This window comes from Centrocercus urophasianus, unplaced genomic scaffold (assembly GCF_019232065.1).
Source record: "Centrocercus urophasianus isolate 14NV4802_14NV808 unplaced genomic scaffold, USGS_Curo_1.0 seq_11, whole genome shotgun sequence".
NCBI lineage: Eukaryota > Metazoa > Chordata > Aves > Galliformes > Phasianidae > Centrocercus > Centrocercus urophasianus.
Genome location: NW_024884253.1, coordinates 50,386,989 through 50,411,670, shown reverse-complemented (window position 1 = coordinate 50,411,670; position 24,682 = coordinate 50,386,989). Strand labels below are relative to the sequence as shown.

The 24,682-nt window shown below is 39.9% G+C and overlaps 1 protein-coding gene across 2 annotated transcripts in view; it reads left to right on the top strand.

Moving 5' to 3' along the window:
• PTPN2 (protein tyrosine phosphatase non-receptor type 2) overlaps nt 1–22,685 on the top strand; it is a 33,778-nt gene extending 11,093 nt beyond the window's left edge. Inside the window, exons 5-10 of one of the 2 annotated variants that reach the window (XM_042838493.1) lie at nt 756–893; nt 7,736–7,945; nt 9,065–9,223; nt 16,139–16,329; nt 17,331–17,432; nt 21,887–22,685. In XM_042838493.1, the coding sequence (XP_042694427.1) occupies nt 756–893; nt 7,736–7,945; nt 9,065–9,223; nt 16,139–16,329; nt 17,331–17,432; nt 21,887–21,908 (822 nt within the window). In that variant the 3' untranslated portion in view covers nt 21,909–22,685. Of the gene's footprint in view, nt 1–755; nt 894–7,735; nt 7,946–9,064; nt 9,224–16,138; nt 16,330–17,330; nt 21,272–21,886 lie in introns of those variants that run through there. The other variant, XM_042838486.1, reaches the window with a different exon arrangement.
• Nucleotides 22,686–24,682: the final 1,997 nt, after the last annotated feature.

Genomic DNA, 24,682 nt, shown 5'->3' with positions numbered 1-24,682 from the left:
TCATAACAGGCCAGGCTGCCTCCACCAGCTGTTGAAGTGGTCTGATTATTTTGGATTACTTACAATTGGTGGTACACATAAAAAGTATATCAATCTTCTGTTATTGTGTAGGTTTTTTCTACTAATGTGCCTGAAATCACTGTGGATTTGAATGATAAATGCATGTCATTTTGTGGAAAATTTTTTTTTCTTTCCCTAGGGTGTATTTGTTAGTGAAATTTTTTTGCTTAGTCCATGGACGAAGTCATTTCTTTACCTACAGTGAGTTTGAGTGCAAAGCAAGAGGAGTAAAGGATGAGGAAGTTCTGCATTGCTAATTTGTTCTTGTTTCACTAAATCTTCCAATTTCCAGCGAGGCTTAGGGAAATAGGCACAACGTGTTGCATCACTTCTGTAAATGTGCAGATGTCGATGTCAGAAATGCAGGGAAGAAGTGTTGAAATAGATGAGTAAAGATCTCTGTAAGAGAACTAGGTGGAAAGCTGGGGAAAGGGTGAAGGGTTAAGGTCTCGAGACGCACTGGAACTGTCATGAAGGAGAGAGTGAACAGCTGCAGCTGGAATGCCTAGCACCAGTTGAAACTGTTGCAGTCACTTGAGTGTAAACTTTACAGGATCTGAGAATTCCTCAAACTAGGAGCAGGTAATGTGTACTTTACTATACTGTATTTAAAGGTCTCAGAATTTGGTAGCACAAAGCCCAGGGTGCTAGGGTATTTAACTAGATCTTTTTTCTTTTTTTCTTTTTCCACATAGGTGAAATGTGCACAGTACTGGCCAACGAGAGGAGAAGAATTTATGATGTTTAGTGAAACAGGTTTTCGTGTGAGGCTAGTATCGGAAGAAGTCAAATCCTATTACACTGTTCACCTACTGCAATTAGAAAATATCAACGTAAGCTTTTGGAGTCTGTATATCTCATATTCCTGACCTTAAGTATATAATGCAAAGCACTTAGCACACTGTCACTGCAGGTTTAATAGAGCTTTTACACTGAAAATTATAACGTGTTTGCTTTTAATAATGTTGAAGATGAAGTGTGGCGTATAGCAAGTGAGTAAATCTCAATCTAAATGTTAAGAGGGAAGTCCTGCAGCACTTCTTTTAGTATTTTTGTTTTCCATTTGGCAGTATCTTAGCGTGCTGAATTCTTATTGGTGGTAGAGGTGATCCTAAGAGGAGCTGTAAGAAATACCATAAAAGGAAGAACCTAGGATGTTTCTGATTTCTTTTGAATATCAGAAATGATACCCAGTTATTACTATATATTTTTTTAACTATAGTTTTCCACATATTTCAGTGCAGCTAAGTAAGTTTGGGGTGGGAGGGAGGGACGATTGCCACCTGTGGATAGGTAACATTATCTCCTCTTGCTTACCTCCCCTTTTGCTCCACAGGACCAACCATCCTTTTCTCTTAAAAATTAAGCACTTTGACAATTTAATCAAGTTAAGCTCAAAAAAAATTGTTCCTGGCCTGAGCTTGGGTTGGAATTTGCTGCTTCTGTTTCAGAACTGAAGACAGGATTGAAGAGCTTGTCTGTTTGTTCCAGCTATGTCTTGTAAGATATTCTCTCTCCCTATAAACCTTGCCTTATATTAATTGAAAGTGATCGTATGGCAAGTTTTATTCAAAGTTGTCTTGTCAGTGGATTTGAGAAAGGAAAGCTTGAAGAGGATTTTTCTTTTGCATGTTGTTTTATACAACTAAGTCTCGATATGTTTGATCAAAATTATTTGAATTTATAGTAACTCTTAATGATACTTTGAAACAAGTACCATTTGTTTGTTAATTTGAAACCTTCCTCACGAGATCAGCATGATAAAACTTGGCATGTTGTTCCTTGATTTATTCAATGAAAGGAGAGCTTTATGAAATTCTGACCTACTGACTTGGAGAATTTCTGTTAGTCTTTGGTTTGTTAACAGCAAAGGCTAAGAAAAAGAGCAGTACTGCTTGCAAGATAGTATTTGGGAAAGAACCACTCTTCTTTTTGGAAAGCTGAGGCAAGTTTTCCTAACTATCAAAAAGGCCTTTTTTTTTTTTTTCTTCTTCTAATAATGATTTAACTGCCATTGGCCTGTAATCTTGGATTTCCTGTTTTTTTAAAGAATACAGTTTTCATGATACATCTGTGTTTGGACATAACGTTAGCTGGAAAATGCCGAGATCGCATGAGGAACAGCACAGTAGTGTATGCACTGTAGTAGACTTCATGGCTTAAAGCTACTGAGAGCTGAAATGCCTGGGTTTGCTGGGCTGTTAATGCATGCCTCATCAGTGTTATATAGACATTCTTGTAAGTAACTTTACTCACACAAATACTTAGCAAACGTACTGTACTGAATTTTTATTTTATGCCCTAATACTTCTATAAGGTTTGAAGAATGCTAACTCCAAATAATATTTTGTATATGAAACAGCCAGAAGAAACAGAACATAATCAGTTACTTGGGGGGGGGGGGACAAAAACCAAAAACAGCAACATAGTTCCCAGAATAATAACATTGTGAATTGCAAGTGCAGCCTTCTGTAAGAATTTTGAAGTGTGCCATTAAGATTAGTGGGAATTGAGTATTCACGTTGAATTGAAATGTGAGCTTTAGTGTGCTCATGCACTATAACTCTGGAGGGGGCTTTTGTGGGGACAGAATAGGAAACCATTTAGCCACTTGATGCCTGGAATATAGGATGAGTCAGAGATGCAATTTGATTCTGAGTTCCAAGAATACTTAAGAAATTTTAGCATTTCCATGAAAACACATAGAACTTAAATCTGCTTTACAGTACAGCTATTCCGAACTCAAGTAAATTATCTGTGTTACTTTAACAAATCTCACTAATACACAAGCAAAATGAATATGTGTGAAAAGAAGCATTTAATGTTCTAACCAGTAGGACAAAACCTGAGTATTTGTTTCTAATTTATTTGTCATTTAAGAGCAGTTAGAAATACAGCTGATAGGGATTTGAGGGGTAGTGTGTGTTTTTAGGGTTAGATGGTGATATTTGACAGTTTGATTGGTTTAGATCTGTTTTGGGCAAGTGTTTGTTTTTGCTGTTGTGGCTGAAGTTGCCCAAAAACTTTGTAGAGGAGATGATGTTCACTGGTGTCTTTTTTTCAGCTCCCCTTAAGGTAAGACTAAATGTGAAGGCTTCTATAAACCCTAGCATACAATGGAAAATAAGAGTAGAGGAAACTACTGTGCTTACATTATAAATTTGTAATAATTTACTTGAAAAGCTATTGCATGTCTATGACTTGAAGTAACACCAAGTGTAATGGACAAGTTGATAAGTATTTTAGAGCCTTTTGTTAAATCCATGCTTCATTGGATGGAGTGACTGTTTGGTAGCTATCATCATATTCTGGGTGAGTTGTTAGGTATTCACAGGTAATTTCTGTAAGATTCCACTGTGTACAGAATGTGTAATTGATTAATCCTTTTGGCTTTCCTCGTGATGAGTACTTAAAAGAAAACTATTTCCAGTAACTTCTGGTAAGGTGGTCAGGTAGTGTGAAGATACATTGTGCATCACCCACAGGGTATAGTGCACTGAGTGCTGATGAACTTAAGGGGAATAGGTCGGTTCTGGGGAGTTCAGGGAAGCTTCAGAAAACAAAGGAATATCAGAATCTGAGGGAAACCGGAGATTGGCTCAGTGCTGAAATGGAGCAGTGGAAAGGAATGAAACTTCTGTTTGTTTGTTTTTTCGCCTCCCCCTCTTTGAGTAACTTCTGTTCTGAATTATGTTCTGTTTCTTCTAGCTGCTCCACATACAAAATATTATTTGGAGTTAGCATTCTTCAAGCCTTATAGAAGCACTAGGACATAAAATAATAATTCAGTACAGTACATTTGCTAAGTATTTGTGTGAGTAAAGGTGTCTCAGGCTGGGTTCCTAGAAGTAGGAACAAGTAAAGCACCTCGAGGAGAGGTAGTAATCTAGATTCCTTGCAATGTTAGTGGTAGGAAACTTTAGAGTAAGCATTTCAGGTGGAAGCACAGGATCAATGTAGTAAATGAAGATAAGATTAGAGTTGTTGATTTCCAGTGTTCAACATTTTAAATGTCTGAAGAAGCTATTTTGGTTATGAAGGCAGCAATCTAATGGCAGGCCATGTTCTGTTATCTCATATGTAATGTGATTTTTGTCATTGTGACTGTGTATGTATTTATGTAACTGCTGCAGTGGTTGGAAGGAATTTCTGAAACATGGCATACGCTTGTTTTAAACTCTAGGACATTCTCAGCACTTTGAAAAGTTTAAATAAGCATTTTGCTCCTCAGTGCTTACGAAATAAAGCTGAGATGTTAGGAGGAATATCATTTCCTTACAAGAGTCTGGGTTTTCCTTTCCTATACGTGCTTTACAGATTTAGAAGGCATAACTCCTAGGAGAGGATACGTACCAGTTTTGGAAAGCAGAATGTTTGTGAGAATTATTTAGCTGCGTTATCTTCATTACAATTTTTCATATAATTTGAAAGCTGTTCTGCCAGGCATTAGAATGAGGAAAGAGAGAAGGCTGTGGTGAAAGTCAGTAATTTTGAATGTCAGTACTTCTGTTAGTACTCCAGAGCACACCTCATTTCTATACAAATTAAATGTTAATGCATTTGAGGCCTGATGGTGAAATACAAGACCAGCACTGGGATTTGTGTGTATTTTTATTCCTTGATGTTAGACCATTTAAGTTGCCTATCAGCTATCACAGCTATTTTTTTTTTAAGGTGTGTTTGTGTGAACTTTGGCAGGTGAGCATTTTCTGTCTTAACTTGGTTTGCTTGACACCGAAAGCATCAGTTTCTTTGAGCAATTTGATAGTATTTTATTACTGTTCAGGCTCTCAGGTGACTGAATCTAAGGTGATGAGAGTTTTTCTGAGATTTTTGTACCCTTCCTAATTGGATTATTGGTTATTCACTATAAAATGATTGTGGTAAGGTTTATTTTGTGGATAGGTTGTCTTGTTGCCTTATATTATTCTTCTGCTCTGATCCTTGCTTGCTTGTAACTTGGAGCATGGTTTGTGATGGTGCTGCAGGTTTTGCCAGCTATCAGTGGAGAGCTGTGCAGTAGGGTATTAACTTCCAAGCTGACCAGTTTTAGCTGTAATTATTTGCTGTAAGCTTATTGCAGTATTTAATGAAACATTCACTAAATGGTTTGACAGCATTTTCAAAAAGTTTTAAAATATTATATGATGACCTCTGTAGGATATGTTCTGTAGGATAGGTAGCTAGGCTTAAAGAAAAAGTGTTAGAAGAATATGGCATAGTAACTATAGAATAAACTGATTCTCAGTTGTCAAGCAGAAAAGCATTACCTGCTTAAACCATTTACCTATGTAAACCTACTTATACCATTTATGTATCTGCAAAATGTGTAGTACTTGTCGAATCCTGAGGCTTGGCTTTTTTTCTTCAAAAGAACATTTAACATTTAAAGCTTAACAGCTTTAAATAATTGGCTGTTCCTTAACTGAATTTCTGTCACTCAACAGTTGTGAATCCTTACCAAGCCAAGCCTTTTCTCTCCAGAGTCTTGCAAGAGTTCATCTAGGAGGTACCTGTGGTGCGTGGCTAGCCACATTCCCCCAAAACAAAGAAGTTCTTCAAGAAAGAATGGTGCAGTTACTCCCATAAAGACAGTATTTCAGTTGTCCAGCTTGACTGCCAAGCACCACTTGAAAGAGAGTCTGTGTGAGAGAGAAAATGTGGGAGGTTTCAAAGAGTCAAATGGGACTTTGGCTGTATGTTTAAAAACTGCAAGTTCAAAGACCAGTCAGTTGCAGAGCTTTGAAATGAGACTCATAAAGAGAGATGAGGAGACTAGATATTTTTAAATGAGCTTAAGTGATGGAAAATTCTGGAATAGATAAAGCTCTCATACAATATGGGGAGGAAGAAAAAAGTAATTCAGTGGACTAGAGATGGATGAGATGTACAGTAGCATTGATCTATTTTTCCATTAGGTATAGCTTTTTCCAGATCAGTGTGTGCACAGGGGACACTTGGCCATGTGGTGGAAGCACCGCTGTGTGTTTTTCTTTGTTTAAAGGTGAGGATGCTAGTGCTTATTACAGTAAGGGATTTAAACAAAACAAAAGAAAAACTCGACTCCATCCCACAGGTCAGCTTTATTTTCCATAGATAAGTACTGCTTTTTATTGTTTTGAGGTATAAGGGAGGCTTTCATCTGGAATACTGTTAAGAATCTTGAGGAGGAGGAGAGAGTACAGATTACCACTTCAAAAGATCACCTACATTCAGAAGAAACACCTTTAAGCTTCTCTTTACCTATTATGTTCTTCTACCCCCCCTCTCCAGTTTTTCTCTTTATTTTGTCAATTGATGAATTATTTTTCTGGAGATTTTTTTGAGGAGATTGCTTAGTATGTTGCATTCCTTAAATGTTTGTAACTACCAAACTTCTTCTCAAGAACATCTCCTTCCTGATGTTTAAAAAAAGTTGGCTAGTTACATTAACCCGGTATCATTAAAGCTACATTTCAGCTGAGAACACAAACTTTTTTTAATGCTTTGCTTCAGACAAATAAGAAAGGAAATTCCCTGAATTTATGTAATCGAGCAGGGTTTTGTAGATTTTTTTCCTTTTGGAAATGTTACTGTATACTCATGTACCAAGTGTGATGGGTCAGACAGTTTTCCACGTTGAGCTTTTATCCCTGAAACATCCCTGCAAAATGTTGTGTATTTAAGATTGAATTGAGTCACAGTAATAGATCCTGTTGTCTGTGGAAATGTGCAGTCTTGCAGTATCAGGGCAAAAGACAGTGTGAGAATATTCTTGTAATTGTGATAACTATGAACTGGGCAATCATAGTTTCACAAAGGAGTTTCATATGTTATCCCTCATATAGCTTGTTGTTACTGAAAAAGAAAAATGGATTTTCTGTAATGCACATAACTTAAATTTATTGATGTTTCAAGTATATGCAAGTTTACGTAGATGTTAAAACCGTGGAAAAATAGGTGAAATGGAGGGAGATTAAAAATTCCTGAGCTAAATTGCTGATCAAATTGTCTCAGAATCAGCGTGTAACAAGGAGAGGAGAGGCAAGGAGTAGCATTTAACAGCAAATCTGAAGGGAGTTCTGCGAAGGTATGGCTCAAATTCATGACTGAAGCTTTTCAGTATACATGCAGATTTGCTTACTGTTGTTTTATTATTTGCCGAGGAAAAATTTGTGTGGTGTTTGAATTCTTGCTTACTTACAATGAATGAATACTTCAAGCTGAGTCTTGTTGCACATTCTTGCTACTCTCAGTGGTGCAGTTAGTAGAAAGGAGATGCTGGTACCTCTTGGTATTGTACCCTGCTCTGAGCAGAAGAGAGTGCTTGCAATGCTGATGGGTATGTTCTCAGTCCTGTCCACCATAACATGATTGCCATCAGCCATTAAGTTGCATTAATGGTTTAGAAGGAATATTTAAGGGCAAGTAGTAAAGCAAAAAATAAAACAGTGAAAGTTTGAGAAGAGGAAAAACAATATTTAGTAATAATTTCAAAGGGGAAAAACTACTAATGCAGGTGATGAAATGCTTCATATTGCATCGTTACTAGTCATCCAGCTTGCAGAAATATACTAGATTGTTTATCTGAATGGGAGGTTTGAAATAGAGTTGTATTGATTTGGACTGGGGAAATGTGTGCTAACTAAACACAAATTGAGTACTTTCTAGTTGCATTGTTTGTTTTTTCTTCTAGAGTGGAGAATCCAGGATGATATCTCACTTTCATTATACTACGTGGCCAGATTTTGGAGTTCCTGAATCCCCAGCTTCATTCCTGAACTTCCTTTTTAAAGTCAGAGAATCTGGTTGTCTAAGTCCTGAACATGGACCTGCAGTGGTTCACTGTAGTGCAGGGATAGGACGATCCGGCACGTTTTCATTAGTAGACTCTTGTCTTGTTCTGGTAAGTACTTAGCTGTTTTCTGTCACTGCTTTCCTTCCCACACTCTGCCTTCGTTCCCATTGTGGGTGTTTTGGTCAGAAGGCTTTAAAAGCATTTAAGGTAATGACGTGTCAGTAAAAGTTTTAGTTAGGGTATCAGGCTTCTTCACGTTTTAATGGTTATAAACAAAAGTCTTAAAATACATTGATAAATCTATCTGGAGGTATTTCACCCATTTCATAGCATTCTGGGAAGTACATAGGCAGCACTCTTTGCCTTTTAGATGAGATACACAAAGTAGATTGAGATTAGCCTAGGTGGTCTGTATCGTTATTCATGATTTATCTGTACTTTAAATGTTAAATAAAATTTAAAGTATCTTTAAGTTTTGTGTGATTTTCCAATTTCAGAATCCACTTCTGGCTCTGTTGGTTAATAGTGAGAAGTATGGCATAGGGTTAAGGGAAAGGATTTCATTTGAAGTCTAAACTAGTCTTCTTATGTTTTGAGTATGCCCTCTCAATTTGTTCTTTTTCTTCAGTTTTTTTATGTAGTTTAAAAAACCAAACAACAGCAACAGCAAAACCCCAGCATGTATATTTTGATGCAAGCATACTTTAATGTTAAAAGAATTAAAGCAAACATTGCAAGGAGTGCAGATACGTGATTTAAACAGCTCCCATGAGTCTAGCATGGAGCTCAAAATGTGTGTGTTACACATAAATTAGAGGATCTGCTTTAAATAAGGAAGTGTCTGCTCTACTCCAAACTGCTGTTCTACTTGGGAGTTGTAGGAAGTACTATTTTATGATTCTGATTGTGATAGGCCTACTTTGAAGTACATCTTGGAATAGAACCAAGTGCATCTAAATTCCTCATAGTTAACACTTGATAATAGAGTACTGATTTATTTGGTTAATACATGGTTGTAGATAAGCTTAGGACAAGCTTTCGTTAATGATTTCCTTTTTCTTTTTTCCTGTGAAAACCAATTTGGAAATCTTGAGGTGTTAATTTCTTACATAACTACCAGGAACATAATGTGACGGAATCTTTGGTTTGCATTTTGTGGTTCACCTTTTTTATCTGTAATTTTTTTTAACTGTATCTATAACACTTTCAATATAACCTTCTTTACAGATGGAAAAAAAGGATCCGATTTCTGTAGATATTAAGAAGGTGTTACTGGATATGAGAAAATACCGAATGGGACTTATTCAGACACCTGATCAACTAAGATTTTCATATATGGCTGTAATAGAAGGAGCAAAATTTATAATGGGGGATTCAACTATACAGGTAATTACTTTAGCTCTGTGTGTTTAAGCATAAACAGTAGACTGCTAACAGTAGTTAAAAATGAGCTCTGAGCTATTTTAAAATCATCAATTTTGTGGGTTTAAAGTACGCTGCCTTTTCCAGTATGTTTCTTGAGGGTATTAAAGGTACAGCCCTTTCTAGCTGCTTAACTCCTAATCCTATGTAATTGTCTTCTCTGAGATGTACAGACAAGTTATTTTTGCATTTCTAATTTTAAAAAGATTAAATCACTATTTTCAGTACTGAAAAGCAGAAGTAACACTTGGTGTCACTTCGAAAAGACAACAAGAATCTCTGCTGGATTCCTTAACTTCTTGCCCTACATTTTCTTAGCAGTAATAATTGCCTGAGGCTAAAAATGAGCTTTATTAGTAAAGCTTCATTTTTTTTCATATCCTTTAAATTTTATATTACAGTTAGAATCTAGCTAAATATAGTGAATTTCAGAGATTACCAAATCTCACTGCTCTGTCAGTGTAGCTTGCAGGAATTATGGTAGCTACAGCTATTTCAAATGTCTTGGTGGGGGAGGAAGGGCCAGGAGGAGATGCTGTGTAACGGACTTAATTCTGCTTTCATATGCTAGGGCTTTTTTGATTGATTCATTAACATTAATGAAGCAGATCAGCTTAAACATCTCCTGTGGTTCTGGAAGTTGTCAGATTCTTCTTATAGAATTTTTTCCTTGACTTGCTATGTATATAAATAAATCATTTTACACAGTTACTTACCAACATGTAGAGAGTTTGCTGCTCATCTGAACAGCTGCACTGAGAGCCTAGAATACTGCATGATTCATCCAAATATGTGCAGCCTCCTACCTTTCTGGAGCTTGCTTTCTGGGAATATGAGTGTGTTCTCTTTCCATAATTTTTCTGCTTTGTTTATTAAAAAGCTGTGCTTCAAGTTGTGCAGCTCTGATTCCCACGTACTTGCAGAAACAAGAAATCTTTCAATATAAATAGACAGAAGGAAGTATTGTCAACTCGGAATACTCTCGTCAGCTTTGTTATTTCTGCATTTGGCATGTTTTCTGTGGTGATTGTTCAGACGAGCTGTCTTAAGTCAGTATTTTCTGCAGTGCAGTTAGTTGTCCAGATGCTTTTCTCTTTCCGCATCATGGTCACGTGCACAAAATCAGTATGTGTTTGACCCAAGCCTGCAGTACATAACAGGAGCATTTCCACTTTCAAGGTTGGCTAGATTTTTTTTCCCCACTTGCAGAGAATTGTTGTAATGTCCAGAGTGTGAGAGGTGTTGGAGTGAGCATGTAGTAATGACAGGTTTCTCTAAAGTAACACTAACCAAATGTTGGTCTCTGACTTCTCCATGGATTTCAGTGAACTCTGCAGGCAAGCAGTTTACTGGCCTATGATGGAGTGATGACATTGGTAGACAGGGGAAGGGTGATGGGTGTTGCTTACCTGGACTTCTGCAAAGCCTTTGACATGGTCCCTCACCATGTTGCTCTCTAAATTGAAGAGGTGTGGATCTGAAGGATGGATGTTCGATGGATTAGGAATTGATTGGCTGGACGCAGCCAAAGGATCGTGATCAATGGTTCTGTGTCAGGGTGGAGACCGGTCACAAGCGGCATTCCTCAGGGGTTGGTCTTGGGACCGGTGCTCTTCAACATCTTCAACAATGACAGACAGTGGCATCGAGTGCACCCTCAGCAAGTTTGTGGATGACACCAAGCTGAGCTGGGTGGTCAGTACACAGGAAGGAAAGGAAACCATACAGAGGGACCTGGACAGGCTGGAGAAGTAGGCCCATGAAAACCTAATGAGGTTCAGTAAGGGCAAGTGCAGGGTGCTGCAGTTGGGCCAGAGCAATCCCAGGTGTTTATACAAACTGGGGGAAGATCTCCTTGAGAGCAGCCCTGTGGAGAAGGACTTAGGGGTCCTGGTAGATGAGAAGCTGGACATGAACCAGCAGTGTGTGCTTGCAGCCCGGAAGGCCAACTGTGTTCTGGGCTGCATTAAAAAAGGGGTGGCCAGCAGGGAGAGGGAGGTCATCCTCCCTCTCCACTCGGCACTTGTGAGGCTCCATCTGGAGTACTGTGTCCAAACTGGGGTCCCCAGTAAAAGAAAGACACAACTCTTGGAACGAGTCCAGAGGAGGGGCACTAAGATCAGAGGGCTGGAGCACCTGTGGAGAAAGGTTGAGGGCACTGGGCTTGTTTAGCTTGGAGAAGAGAAGACTTTGGGGAGACCTCATTGTGACTTTCCAGTACTTGAAGGGAACATATAAACGGGGGGGGTGGCTGTTTATCAGGGTGGATAGTGATAGGACAAGGAGGAATGGTTTTAAATTGTGATAGGGGAGATATAGGTTAGATATTGGGAGGAAGTTTTTCCACACAGAAGGTGGTGACACACTGGAACAGGCTGCCCAAGGAGGTTGTGGATGCCCCATCCCTGCAGGCATTCAAGGCCAGGCTTATATATATATAGGGGAATACTTTTTCTCTCACTTAGCACATGTGGGGCTTCCATCCAAGACCTTCAGGAAGGGATCAGTGCTCACCTCGCTTGCCTTGGAGCCCCACAGAGTTGTGTGGTTGGTGTGCTGATAGCATGGTTTTGTAACTAAAGCACTGACTTACATCCTGATAGTACTGCAGTACTATGTGCTGTAAGTAAAATGGAACAAGACTGAAGTTTTTTATAAAATTCCTTATTAACAAAGTTAAATTGTTTCAATGACACAGCAGAATGACTTGCCACTCTTCAGAAAACAGCTGTTGAAATGAGTGGTCTCAGGTAAATGAATTTGTGGTTTTGAAAGGACAAAGAAGGTTTGATTACTTAGATCCACAGAGGTGTTTTGCTGACATGGAACATCGCAGCTTTGTACTGACACTTGTGAATTCCCAAAACTGGAGCTGTTGTTCAGCTGACAGGATCAGGTAAAAATCTTGATGTATTTCTATTGCCCATACACCTTATTTGTTGCCTCGAAGGGGCAGTACAGGCCCTAAAGCTTAGCTACCTTACTCAAACATTTTGGTTGTTATTTTGAAGGTGATTGTATGACAGTGATGGAAACTTCATCACTTGTTTGTTCCAGACATCATTTCCCAACCTCAGTTCCAGAGATGCATTTTTGTTGTTTTGTTTTGTTTTGTTGTTTTTTTTTTTTTTAAGTTGCAGATGCTATCATCTAATTGGAAACTTCAACACCACAGCCCTTGCTGCTTGTTTGCCTAAAGGTGTACTTTTTTGCAGTCCTGACATTCAAATAGTCTTGTCATGGAGATTTAAACTTAACACTTCATTCTGAATTAGCCATTTGAGCCAACTTATTGTATTTGCAGTAGAATGAGTGGTGGGAAATTCCTTTTGTGTGATAAAATTAGTAAGCTTGTCTCTGATTTCAGTTCTTCCTATGTGCTCGTTACCCCAGATTTAGTATTTGTCTTAGCCAGCAAATATCTTCTTGACACAGTCTTGTGAGAAGACTTTCTCTGGAAGTAAGGTGAATCTACACTGTGGATTTTCTTAAATTGTTAGTGGTGGTTTCTTTATAAAGTGAAACAAAACCTGTGCAGTGGAGGAGTTAGTTTATTACTGAAGCTGATTCAATGGTTGGAAAATCAGCATTGTGGGGTAGTCTGAGTAGCTTCATTTATGAATAGCTATGGTTTTGACATGAGTTTCTGAAGAGTATTTTTTTAGGTCTGTCTTGAATTTGTTCCACAGACGACAATCTGGCCCTTGTTTTGCAAAGAGTCAATTTACAGTTCATCTTTCTAATCATAGACATCTAAAAGTGATTAGTGGACCCTAAGGTATTCAGTGTCCTTTTTTTTTTTTGGCAGCAATTCTTTGCCTTCCTTTTACCTTCTGTCACTTGCAGGATTTCATATGCATAAACTTTTTTTCATGTAAGAAAGACTTCAGAGAAGTCATCATTAGGACAAATGTCTAGCATACCAATTTAGTGTTTAGTTTCATTTATTTTTTTTCTTCCACTTGTTTCAGATTACTTCTCCAAGCCAAGTGAATATCTGCCTTGTGATGTAGTAGATCTGTAGGCTAATGGGACTTAGATGAATTAACAGGTTGCAACTTTGGCATCAGTAACACTGGTTGTTTTTAGGCAGCTCTTGCATGTAAGAACCTACTGTGTTTTGGAGCCAAGAAAGGTAACAGCACAGTGTAGGCATATGGAGAAAGAGAGTGAGGTGACAAGAAATCACTGAATAGTGCAGGACCGTACAAGACAAGCTTACTTCCTCATTTTGAAGCTATTGTGAATAGTATAAACCAGCATCTTCACTGTATCCTCAGAGAAATATGAAAAGGGATCACTGAAGTATGTGGAGGAGGTAGTTACCCAGAGGTCCAGCGCATGCAATAGAGGCCTTGGCAAAAGGCTGAAGAAATGGTGGATGGTAGAGTTAGAACATACCAAATGCAGTATAGAGGCCTTGCTTTGGGTTTCCTCCCTAACTCCTTACCCTCAGCTTTCTGGACAGGCTGAGAAGAAGCCCTAATTACTCTTACAACAGTGGCCCCCACGTAAAGAGTGTTCAGTTGTAGAGCAGGAAGGCATGTGACACTAGGAGTACAGCAGTTACAGTGAGGGCTGTGGTACGGAGCTGCCCATGAGCATTGTGTCAGGTATAGACTTTTGTTTACTGCAAATAGCTTCTCAGATTCATGTCTCTGGTTTGAGTGAACCTAGAAAGAGGTTTTTAAGATGAGTAAAACTTCGGTCTCTTTATTGATGACCTGGATGAGGACATTGAGCACACCCTCAGTAAGTCTGTGGATGGCACCAAGTTGGCTGGAAGTGTGGATCTGCCTGGGGGTAACAAGGCCTCACAGAGGGATCTGGGCAGGCTGGAGAGCTGGGCTGAAGCCAATGGGATGAGGTTCAACAAGGCCAAATGCCGGGTCCTGCGCTTGGGCCACAACAACCCCAGGCAACGCTACAGGCTTGAGGCAAAGTGGCTGGAGGACTGCGTAGAGGAAATGGACCTGGAGGTATTGATTGATGCTCAGCTGAACTTGAGCCAGCAGTGTGCCTAGGTGGCCAAGAAGGCCAATGGCATCCTGACTTGCATTAGAAATAGTGCAGCCAGCAGAAGCAGGGAAGTTATTGTCCCTCTGTACTCAACACTGGTGAGGCCACATCTCAAGTGCTGTATTCAGTTTTGGGCCCCTCACTACAACAGACATTGAGGCCCCGGAGCGTGTCCTGAGAAGGGCGACAAAGCTGGTGAGGGGTCTGGAGCACAGGGCTTATGAGGAGCTGGGATTGTTTAGTCTGGAGAAGAGGAGGCTCAGGGGAGACCTTCTCACTTTCTATAACTACGTGAAGGGAGGTTGTAGTGAGCTGGGGGTCTGCCTCTTCTTTCATGTAACTAGTGGTAGGATGAGAGGGAATGACCTCAAGTTGTGCCAGGGGAGATTCAGGCTGGATGTTAGGAAATACTAATTCTCCAGAAGAGTCAGGCACTTGAATGGGCTGCTCAGAGAGGTGGTGGAGTCACTGACCCTGGAGGTGGTTCGAGGAACGTTTGGATGTTGTGATGAGGGACATGGTTTCGTGAGGGCTACTGGTGATTGGTGGATGGTTGGACTGGGTGATCCTGTGGGTCTTTCCCGACCTTGGTGATTCTGTGATTTTATGATTCTATGGATTCTGGCAGAAGGGAGATGATCAAATTAGAAAGTGGTGCTGTACCTGTGCCTTTTTGCTGTTGATGTCGCATCAGTTGCAAAATATGTATTAAAAAAAATTACAATCTCCAAAGCCATTCCACTAAAACACAAACAATGTAGATGGAAGATATTTCAGCTCCTTCTGGATGTTGATGTTTTCTGATGCTAGCATTACATCTAAGAAGGGCGATCTCGTATATCTAGATTTTAGCAAGTCTTAGGAAACTTCAAAATCTCTTCATTGTTTTCTTTGTAGGAGTCTCTGGCAGACTCTGTTCATTGTATTTTTTTTTTTTTTTTTTTTCCTGTCGGTAGTATAAGGACATGTCAGTACTATCCTAATTTTCAATGCAGATTTACTGTGCTAAGCCTGCCCTTCCTGTTCCCTTCCTTAGGTTCCCCATCTCATTCCAAAAAACAAGTTTCCTTAAGCCTTTTGAAGGCTGTAGGAATTAATTTGGGTGGCCGTTTATCTAATGAGAACTGTCTCATCTCTGAGATGTAGCATGAACTTCTGTAAAAACAAAGGAAAGTACACATCAGCAATCCCTACAAAATACTGCTGAAGTAAAGACAGCTTGTGCTGTTCATGCAGCAAAACCTGATCTTCTGATCTTTAATATGAATATTCTTAAGAGTTTTGTGCTTGTCTGTTGTGTAAAAGTAAGAAAATGTAATCACTGGAGTCTTTGATTGAAACTTGTGTAATTAGTTGCAGCCATCATACCTACCGGTCTGTGTAGGTAGGAATGGCTGCAATATCTGGCCTGTCTGGGAATTGTTTATGCTGGCTCATTAGATTTTTCTCTTCAGAACGCAAACCTTTACTGCAGTGTTCTCGCGTTTGGTTTTTGCTCTGTTCCTGAAGCAAAGTTGGTATTTGTCATGGCTGTGCTATTGCACTGTGCCTTACAGTAAATTTAGGGAGAATGTGTACTGGGTGGTAGAAGTTGTTCTTCTCAGTTACTGCAATTCACAAATCATGTTAGCAAGATCCTAGTATTCCAGCAGCATTAAGTATTTCTATTGATATAACCCAGCCTGTCAGTTGGCCTGGAGAACATCTTTGTCTGACCTTGTTTATTTGTCTAGTAATTTTTATTTTTGATCTCTCAGATCCTTTAATCCACATCTGCAGCTATTCTGTAGGAAGTTATCTTAGACAAAGAGTACCTTCAGCGTTAGGAGAATGTTTGAAACATATTCTTCTTGTTTGCAGAAACGGTGGAAGGAGCTCTCTAAGGAGGACCAGGCGCCAAGTAGTGAGCAGTCTCCTCCACACCCAGCCAAAATAACCACCGAGAAGTACAATGGGAACAGCGTTGGCCTGGAGAGTAAAGATCAAGTGGATAAAATAAGTACTGGCCTGTCCACTAAAGTTCAAGATGGCACAGATGGAAATGTTGAAATGTAGGTAAAATGAAGAAACTGTTTAGAAGACAGAGGTGCTTCTTGAGAGGCTGAGTTACTGTGTGCTTTTCTGATAATAAACCTTGAAGATCTTTCTTTAGCAGAGGGAAAGGACAGGTGGCATTTGAGTCTTATTTTTTTTTTTTTTTTAATTCAGATATTTGTTTTGATAAATCTTCATTGTGTAAAGGTATGTTTTGTTTTTTTTTTTCTCTTGACCTACTTCAGCTTTAGATGTCTCTAAACCTCAAGCTTGCAATCATTTTCCTGTAATCTATCTGTGAATTAGGTCTTAAAAGTGTAGTACAATGTGAATTAGGTCCTAAAAATACCCAACATAATTCAATACACATTTTGAATTCTTTAACAACTTTGGTAAAACACACAGTACTTTAGAAGCACAAAGATTTTTATCATCTGCCATTTCCAATTTGGTGGTTGAAATTGCGTGATGAAAGCCACATGTTACCTTCCATTTGTGTTACATGTTCACAGATTTCTGTGGTTTAGCTATGGTATATAAATTTGTCTTTCTGTATCAAGTTAATATTTGTTGTAAGTACAAATGCCTGAGCTCCTAGATCTACTTGAGTTGAGGTTGCCGTGTGCTGCTGTTTTGGGAATTGAGTTGCTTTGGGCACTGTGTCCCTGGGGTCTGCCCATATTTCTATGGGGCAAGAGACCAAGGCTGGATTGTGCAGAGCTGCGTGAGCCCTGTAGCAAGGGCAGATGTTACATACTGCTCTCATCTCATACATTATGCTGCACATACCTGCAGCCTCCATGTGGAACATCTTAGATAGCATGAGAGCAAGAGGCAAATAATTCAGCTAATTCTATTCCCTGTTGAATGCTTACACCAAGGGCTATTTACATCTTTGCATACGTCATTTGCTAACTTTATGGGGCTTCACTTACCTGAAACTACTTATGTGAAGATTGTTGGAACAGAATATACAATTGAAGAGTTACCTTTTTCTTATTTTCCTTTTTTCTTCAAGTGCTGCCCGGAAACGACTGCGAGACGATAGGAAAGCTAACACAGCACAGAAGCTCCAGCAGATGAAGCAGAAGCTAAATGAGACTGAAAGAAAAAGAAAAAGGTGGTTATATTGGAAACCTATTCTTGCTAAGATTGGGTTTGGTACACTGATTTTAGTTGGCGCTTATTCTTGCTGGAAAATATATTTTCAAGAACATTCCTTGTAAGTAACAGTCAGCTTGTCTGCTCCAGCAGCTGATCTTGCTGTGAGTTAATGACCAGGGGTGTGACTCTAAGCAGTAAACTCCTTTCACCTGGAATGGGTACAGGCCATTACATACAATAGAGGAGTGATGTAAACTTGATAATCTGACAACATCTCAGGACTTTCCACTGCAGGTATTTAAATGAACTGCTACCCCCCAACAGAGTTGTTATTTTTTGTTTATATAAGCAGGTACAAAGCTGCAACTTTCCAAAATGGTCTACTGGATCTAGAGCAAACCCTGAACCACAGAGTTGTAGCTACTGAAGGCTGTTTGGATTTAAATTTACATGCCTGACATAAGCAATAAACAGTGTTGTACCATTACGTTATTAATACCAAGAAGTTATCCTTAAATGTGTGTAATGTGTAATGTACCGGTGACATGAGCATAAACATTTTATATTCTTATGAACTAGGATAAATATATTTTATAATTGCATATTTAATCTTTTTGTAGTTCACTGTACTTTTAAAAGCTCAGTTTGTACAAATTTCTGACCAAAAAAGAATTTGATTTAGAAATTACGTGTAATTTGTGTATGAAAATAATAGTGCAACCATGCCCCGTATTTTGACTCTCAGATTTATGATGTGAGCAGCTAGGGGTCTGATGAAGCACTTACGATTTCTACTCTGTTACTTTGCATTCCTTATTTATTTTTTGTAGTTTTTGTTATTTAAGTAAGGCTTGGGAATTTGGATTTTTTAAGGCTTTGGAGAACATAGCCCCCACTGAAAAGTATACTGTTCAACTGATTGATGTATTCAGACTTCAGCTACTGTTTGAAGGCCAACTTTGTTAAAGTTCTGACATTCCATTAAATGTGAAACATAATGTTCTGTGTGTCTATAGATTAATTGCTATAAAGAATAAAATCCATTTATCAGTAATATACGTAGAAAGCACCTCAAAGAAAACTACGTTGTCTTCCAAGTGTGGTTTTGATAGAAAACAAATGCTGGTAGTATTCCCTGTAGCCGGTATTCTCGGTTATTAGCCACTTTCAGAAGTTCACGAAGTGTAGAATTACTCTTCAAGTTACCTGTTGCTGTATTTCAGAGGCGTGAAAGTAAAACCCTCAGTGATGGGATATTTTGGGAATACCTATCCTGCGGGCACTTGAATATTGAGTAGTCTCTTTCCATTACTTGGGCACTAACAACACTTGCTAAACAGTAACCGAACACAGATCACTTGCTGTCCTTTCAGTTCTCTTGAAGCACAGAGCTTATATGTGGTGTATTAAGTTGAAACTTATTATTTTGTAGCATTGGACTGCACTTTGAAAGCTGGACTTATTTATTCAAGTATTGACTTGTTGGATGACTTCAGAGAAGTTGTGTTGACTTTCTCCACTGTCCTAGCTGGATTGTTTTCTGCTTGGGTGTGTCCTCTGGGGATTCCTTATTGAGGTTTTGTTGTTGTTCAGTCATAAAGCACTCTTTGGATTGATTGCTGAAAAATACTGAGAGAGCGAGACGATTTGCTCTCCTTTCAGAGGAACCGACAGGTTTCCAGCACGTTAGATCTCAGCAGTAACTTGCCAGGCGTGGGGCCCAAACAGGCTGACATAAATACGCAAGGCTGACTTGTGCGTTCTCTTTGAAACTCATTTCACAATAGTTAATGTTATTATTTTGAACTGCACTGTTTATATAGTAAACAAATGCTAAAGTGTCCAGATAAGGAAGAGAAAACAAGTGTAGTTCCTTGGAACATGCAGTTCTGTACTTGGGAAATGGTGTGTCAGTAGAACAAAGATAAATTTGTCCTGTGGCATTGCTGACCTGCTGTACAGCTCTAATAGCAGAGCAGCATGGCAGTGGCCGTGACACAGTATGGGCAGGCAGCTTATGCATTTTAAGGCCTTCATCATTTTGACGACTACAATAAGTTAGCCAACAAGTTGGATGGAAGATTCTTTTCTTTTTCCTTTAATTGGGAAGATGGAGGATTTTTGAAGTATCAGCTGTAACTGATACACCATGTAAATTTTCGTGCCTTATAAAATATATCTTGGCTTTAGAAAACCACGTCGAATGTAATTAAATGCTTTTATAATGAAGAAATATTCCAGACTTAATTCAAAATTCCTAAAAGCAGCTAGGGAAAAAGTGCAGGCAAAAGCTTCAGTGAAAACACTGTCATTTACCACCTTTGTGTTTGTTTTAGATGAGGTTTTTTCTGGTCTGCCATCATCCTCCAGATGCTGAACTCTACTTGGGTCTTGGCAGGTTCTCACTTCAAATTTTCCCCAATTCCAGCTTCTCTGTTTTGGCTTTTTGTTGTGTAGCTGCTGAGGAGGCCCCCTTTGTTGGGAGGGGGCTGTGGGGCAGGGCAGCAGGGAGCCATTTTCTGTCATCTCACATTACCTTCTCATGCAGTAGAGTAAAAGGAGCATCTTCTAGTGGTGATGGGTGAAATCTTGTTTGGTTACATTCTTGTGAGTATCTTCAAGATCTGAACTTTCTTAAATTGAGTTTTGAACCAGTACAAGTCTTGGACAAAACAATTTGAACAGTGAGTTTTTCTGTGAGAATGTGGGAATGGAAGGGACGTGAGTATTAGATCTCTTAGAACGTCCCAGGTGTCAGATTGGATAAAACTTCTTTCTGGTCCCTCAGCGTCAGATTTGGGACTGGGACAAAACGCTTCAACAGAACTTGTGGAGGCTTGCAGTGTTTGACTGCAAACTGAGCCTTGCGGTATTTTGTTCTTCTGTAGGATGACAATTTAGAGCAGTTGTGTACAAGTTGGATGTTACATAAGAATAAATGTGGGTTGGAATGAAGGCTTGTCAATCCCAGGGACGTTTGTTTTAGGAAACGCTTAAAGAAAGAATGAAAATGAAGGAAATGCCTTCTGCCACCCCACTCTCCCAATTGCTGGCATTTCTGTTGGCTGTTTCCACGGCACTTCCAGAGTGCTTTTGCGCTTTGAAGTGTTACTGTGTTGGGCTTTTCCCTGGTTTGGAAATATGTTGGTCAAAATACTTGAGGTGTAGTGGATGTCAGAATTTAATCAAACAGTGTTTGACTCTCAGATGAAAGCTTTATACAAATTGTGTGTTTTTATGAAAATACCACTAAGAAATGTTTGGACCTCAGTTGCAAGTGGTTTGGATTTAGTCCTCTGTTTGATTATATTCTTCATGCAGGGGCAGTCCACTTAGTGTCACAGTACAGCTGTATTTCTCTTGACATGTATTAAGAAAACTGAATTCATTGTGAAACAGAATTCTGGAAAAATCAGATATTTATTTTATGTAGATAAGATACTGGAAGTGAAACCCAGATAATTTGTTAGGTCTTGACTGAACTGGTTTACTTGCATCAATTGATATTCCACTGAGTAGCAAAGAAGTATAAATGTATACACATGTGCATGTGTTGGATTGTGTTGGCCATGAGCAGCCTGGTGAGCTTTAAGTTCAATGAATGTTAACTCCTTATTTAGCTTGCTGCTGGCGTTATGCTTTAACCTGACACACTTGATGACTGCACAAGAGACTTAATTAAGTGACAAAAGAGGAAGCCTTCTGAATGGCCAAGTGGCTTAAGTCACAGAATGGAGTTTGCAAAGTTGCCATAACACACAGTAGTCTTCCTGGGTTCTTTAACCCTGACACTCCAAAGGTTTAGGTCAGTCTTTCATTTTTATGTATGAAAAATAAAAAGTGTTCAAAATTGCACTTCTGTCTGAGTCGTTATTTAAATTGGATAAGCACTCGGGATAACTTTTGGTATTCTGATTGAACAGAACCCTGCTGTGTGCATCAGCATAGTGCTTGCAGAACGTAGAAGCATTTTGCCTGCAGCACACTGGCTGTTTAGTACTGCGGGCTGTGTGTGTTCCTTGGTGCGTAGCCTTTGTTCCTAAGAGCAACACAACTCGTGTACTGAGGAAGATGTTCCAGCAAGCAGACTTTGCCTAAGAACTTCTGTGCCTCTCTCTGTGCCGGGATTGGCCGTTAGAGCCACAGAGGTGGTGAGTCTGCTGAGCTGCAGCCTTCTGTAGTCCCACTCAGGTCAAAGAAGACTTCTAAGCCACAAGTGCTGCAGTGCGTGTGTCGGTGGCTCGCTGAGCTGGCCTGTACTTGGAGCTCTGCAGTGCCTTACGTGGTGATGTGGGAATAGCTTCCCAAAAGTGCTTGCTGCAGACAAACAGTGATCAGTAGTCACTTCAGTGCATGCGTGAGCAGCTGTTTGTGTTCTGTAGTGAGTTGCCAACCCGTTGTCTGTTCTGATTTCTCTGTCCTTGCACTGTGTACTGAATCGGTGACTTTCTTTTGCGTTGTATGTCGTAGGCCGAGACTGACTGACACCTAAGCCTCCAAGACTTGTGAATATTCTGCAGCTATAAACTGCAAATTATTGACATGCAAAGCGAGACATGAACCCCTCTTCGGGAACAAAAGTGAGGTCTGTTAAGTACCCGGAGGACCTCAGTTATCTGTTTACAGCGTAAACTGCATCCAGGGGACGAAGAACACCACCAGCATGCTACTTTGCAAAACAAAATGACTTGCTGTCTTGTGTTTTTATAATGCCTGTATTAATGTAGAAAGATGTAAAAGAAATAAATTAGGAAATATTTTGTTTTGTACTGCCACTCTTATTGTATTTTTATACGATTTTGGCAGCATTAAATATTTTTTTAAATTGACAACCTGCTGTTGTGTGCAAATTATGCTAGGAAGCAACTGTTAAAAGCTTACTTGGAACTAGAAGAAATGTTTCACCTCGTGGTGTTTCCTGATACCCTGTCTTAACTGGAACATTGCTACATACTCTTGCTAGAATGGGCTTTATGCAAATACTTCAATGAATGCTCAGTATTGTAGTCTCAGCTGGGAGTAACTCTTGCACATTTCTTTTGTAATACACCACTAAGAACATTATTTCATTAACCTGCCCGGTTGATTTGGTAATCCTTATGTTTGCTACCAAATATACACAGAATGTTCGGAGTAACTTTGGGAATGTGTTCTGTTGTTCTGCCTTCAGGGAAGGGGGAGTCTCACTGCCCACCCCTTCCTGCAATGAACGGGCTGAGGGCCAGGTGCCCAGGTGGAACCTTTCATTAAAAGGTTTTGTATTGTGCCATCACTGTGTGTTACGTGTAGTATTTCACTTCACATCTCTGATTTATCACTACTCTGAGCAGCTGGAGTGAGAAGGGCTGAACTGGAACAGCCCAAAGCTGGTTTAATGGACTCAGCCCTGTGCCTTCTGCTATGGGAGCTAAGCTCAGTTCTGTGCTTGTGGGAGTTCTGGCAGTTTCAGATAAACCTTCATTCACTGAAAAGCTGTATTTTATGCACATCTAAACTACTGTGTGGTGGGAGGTTTTATGTGTGATTTGCACTTCAAGTACTTCTGCAACGGGATTTCTGTATAAACCCTTAAGTCCCTGAAAGCAGGGAGAAGAAAACTACTTGGAAGGCACAGGAATATGGGATAGCATTTCTGCTAGAATACACAGCCTGAAATCCTAACTTGGGTTTGAGGCTAACTGATGGAAGAGTTGTGTTTAAGTACAATGTGTAACTGAACAGGGGAGTACTTGAAGCAGTTATTTAAGTGAAGTGCTCAGCACCACCTTGATATTGTCTCAGTCACAAGCACTGGGTTTGTCACAGTTAAGTTCAGCTTCATTTTGAAGTTGATGTGGCTGTGCCTACTTCTGGTGAAGGACAGAGATCTGGCTGCTGCAAACCTCATTGCTGCAGAATGCAGGAGTGGAGCCTGCTTGTAGCACTCTGCATCTTGGATACAGCTCTCAGCAGTTTGTGCCTTCTAACTTGAGATTTACATTTTCATTATTTTCCTCCTCTCTGAACTGTGAGTTGTGTGATACGTTTGGTGATGGGCAGCACGTGCTGTATAATACAGCACATTGCTGTATTTCACCTGCTGCTAAATCGTGTCCAATATGCAATAACTTGTACTTCGTGATGTGCCCTGAGCGTACTTTGGCCCTCATCCCACGGTGACTCAATTCTCAAACTGCTCTTCAGGGCTTTAACAGCCGCTCTCTCAGCTGAGTGGGTCACAGGGCTGCCTCACCAAGCACAGGGAACTGAGAGCAGTTCCCAAACAGATGAGCTGTACTGTGACAGCGGCAGTGTGAAGGCTCAGGAAGTCCCAGCACGTGCCTCACTTCTCCGTGCAGGGCTCTCAAGTTCTGCTGTGAAACATGAAGGCAAAAAGAGGATGGGCTGCTTCTTGAGACAAAGGTGAAATGGGCTTGCAGTTGGAGGCTTAAATCGGCTGCTGGACCCACGCTCAGCAAGCACACTGAGGCTTTTTAATTACCATTTCCCCTTGCTTAAAAGCGAAACAATTACGGCTTGGAATATGAGCTATCACAGCTGTTAACTGATGGACAGAGCTCTGCAGTACACCGCCTGCTGAAATGCTGCATCCCAGGTACCACTCAGCATACATCATGCTGCATCTTGAGTACTGCAACTACTTCATACCATCATTCCCTGTTTGCTGAGCTTTCTGTAGATACCCAAGCACCACTTGCTTGTCACCTTAATTAGGCTTATCCTTTTAAAAACGCAGAAGCTGACCTGAGTATTTCAAGGGTTGTTTTTAGCACTTTGTATGGTTTCCATCTACATAATAGATTCAGGGCCTCAAACAAAGCTGATGCCAGCCTCCAGCAGCTGCAGGGAGCCTCATGAGGGGCTGCTATCTGCACGGAGCAAGTTCCTCAAACACCAGAGCTTTCCACAGATGAACTCCCGCTGTGCAACACATGGACTGCCCCCTGGCTGGAGTGCTACGTGTCAGACAGAAGCCCAAGCTGTGGGGAGCAGAGACATTTCCAAAGTTTGCCATAGTGTGGCTGAAGCTCACAGATGCTGGAATGATGGCACTTCAGAATTGGGCCAAAATGAAGTTGTTAATTGATCCTACAGGAAAGAAGCAATTATACAGATCCAACTAAATAAAGCTTATACAGTCCTCTTATCTAAAAAATAACAACTAAGGAAACCAGAAAATTCTGAAAGCTTGTGCTTGTTCTTTTCCCATACCAGTATTTAATGATGGTTGGAAAAGTCTCATTAAGCATGTCCAGTGCATCTATA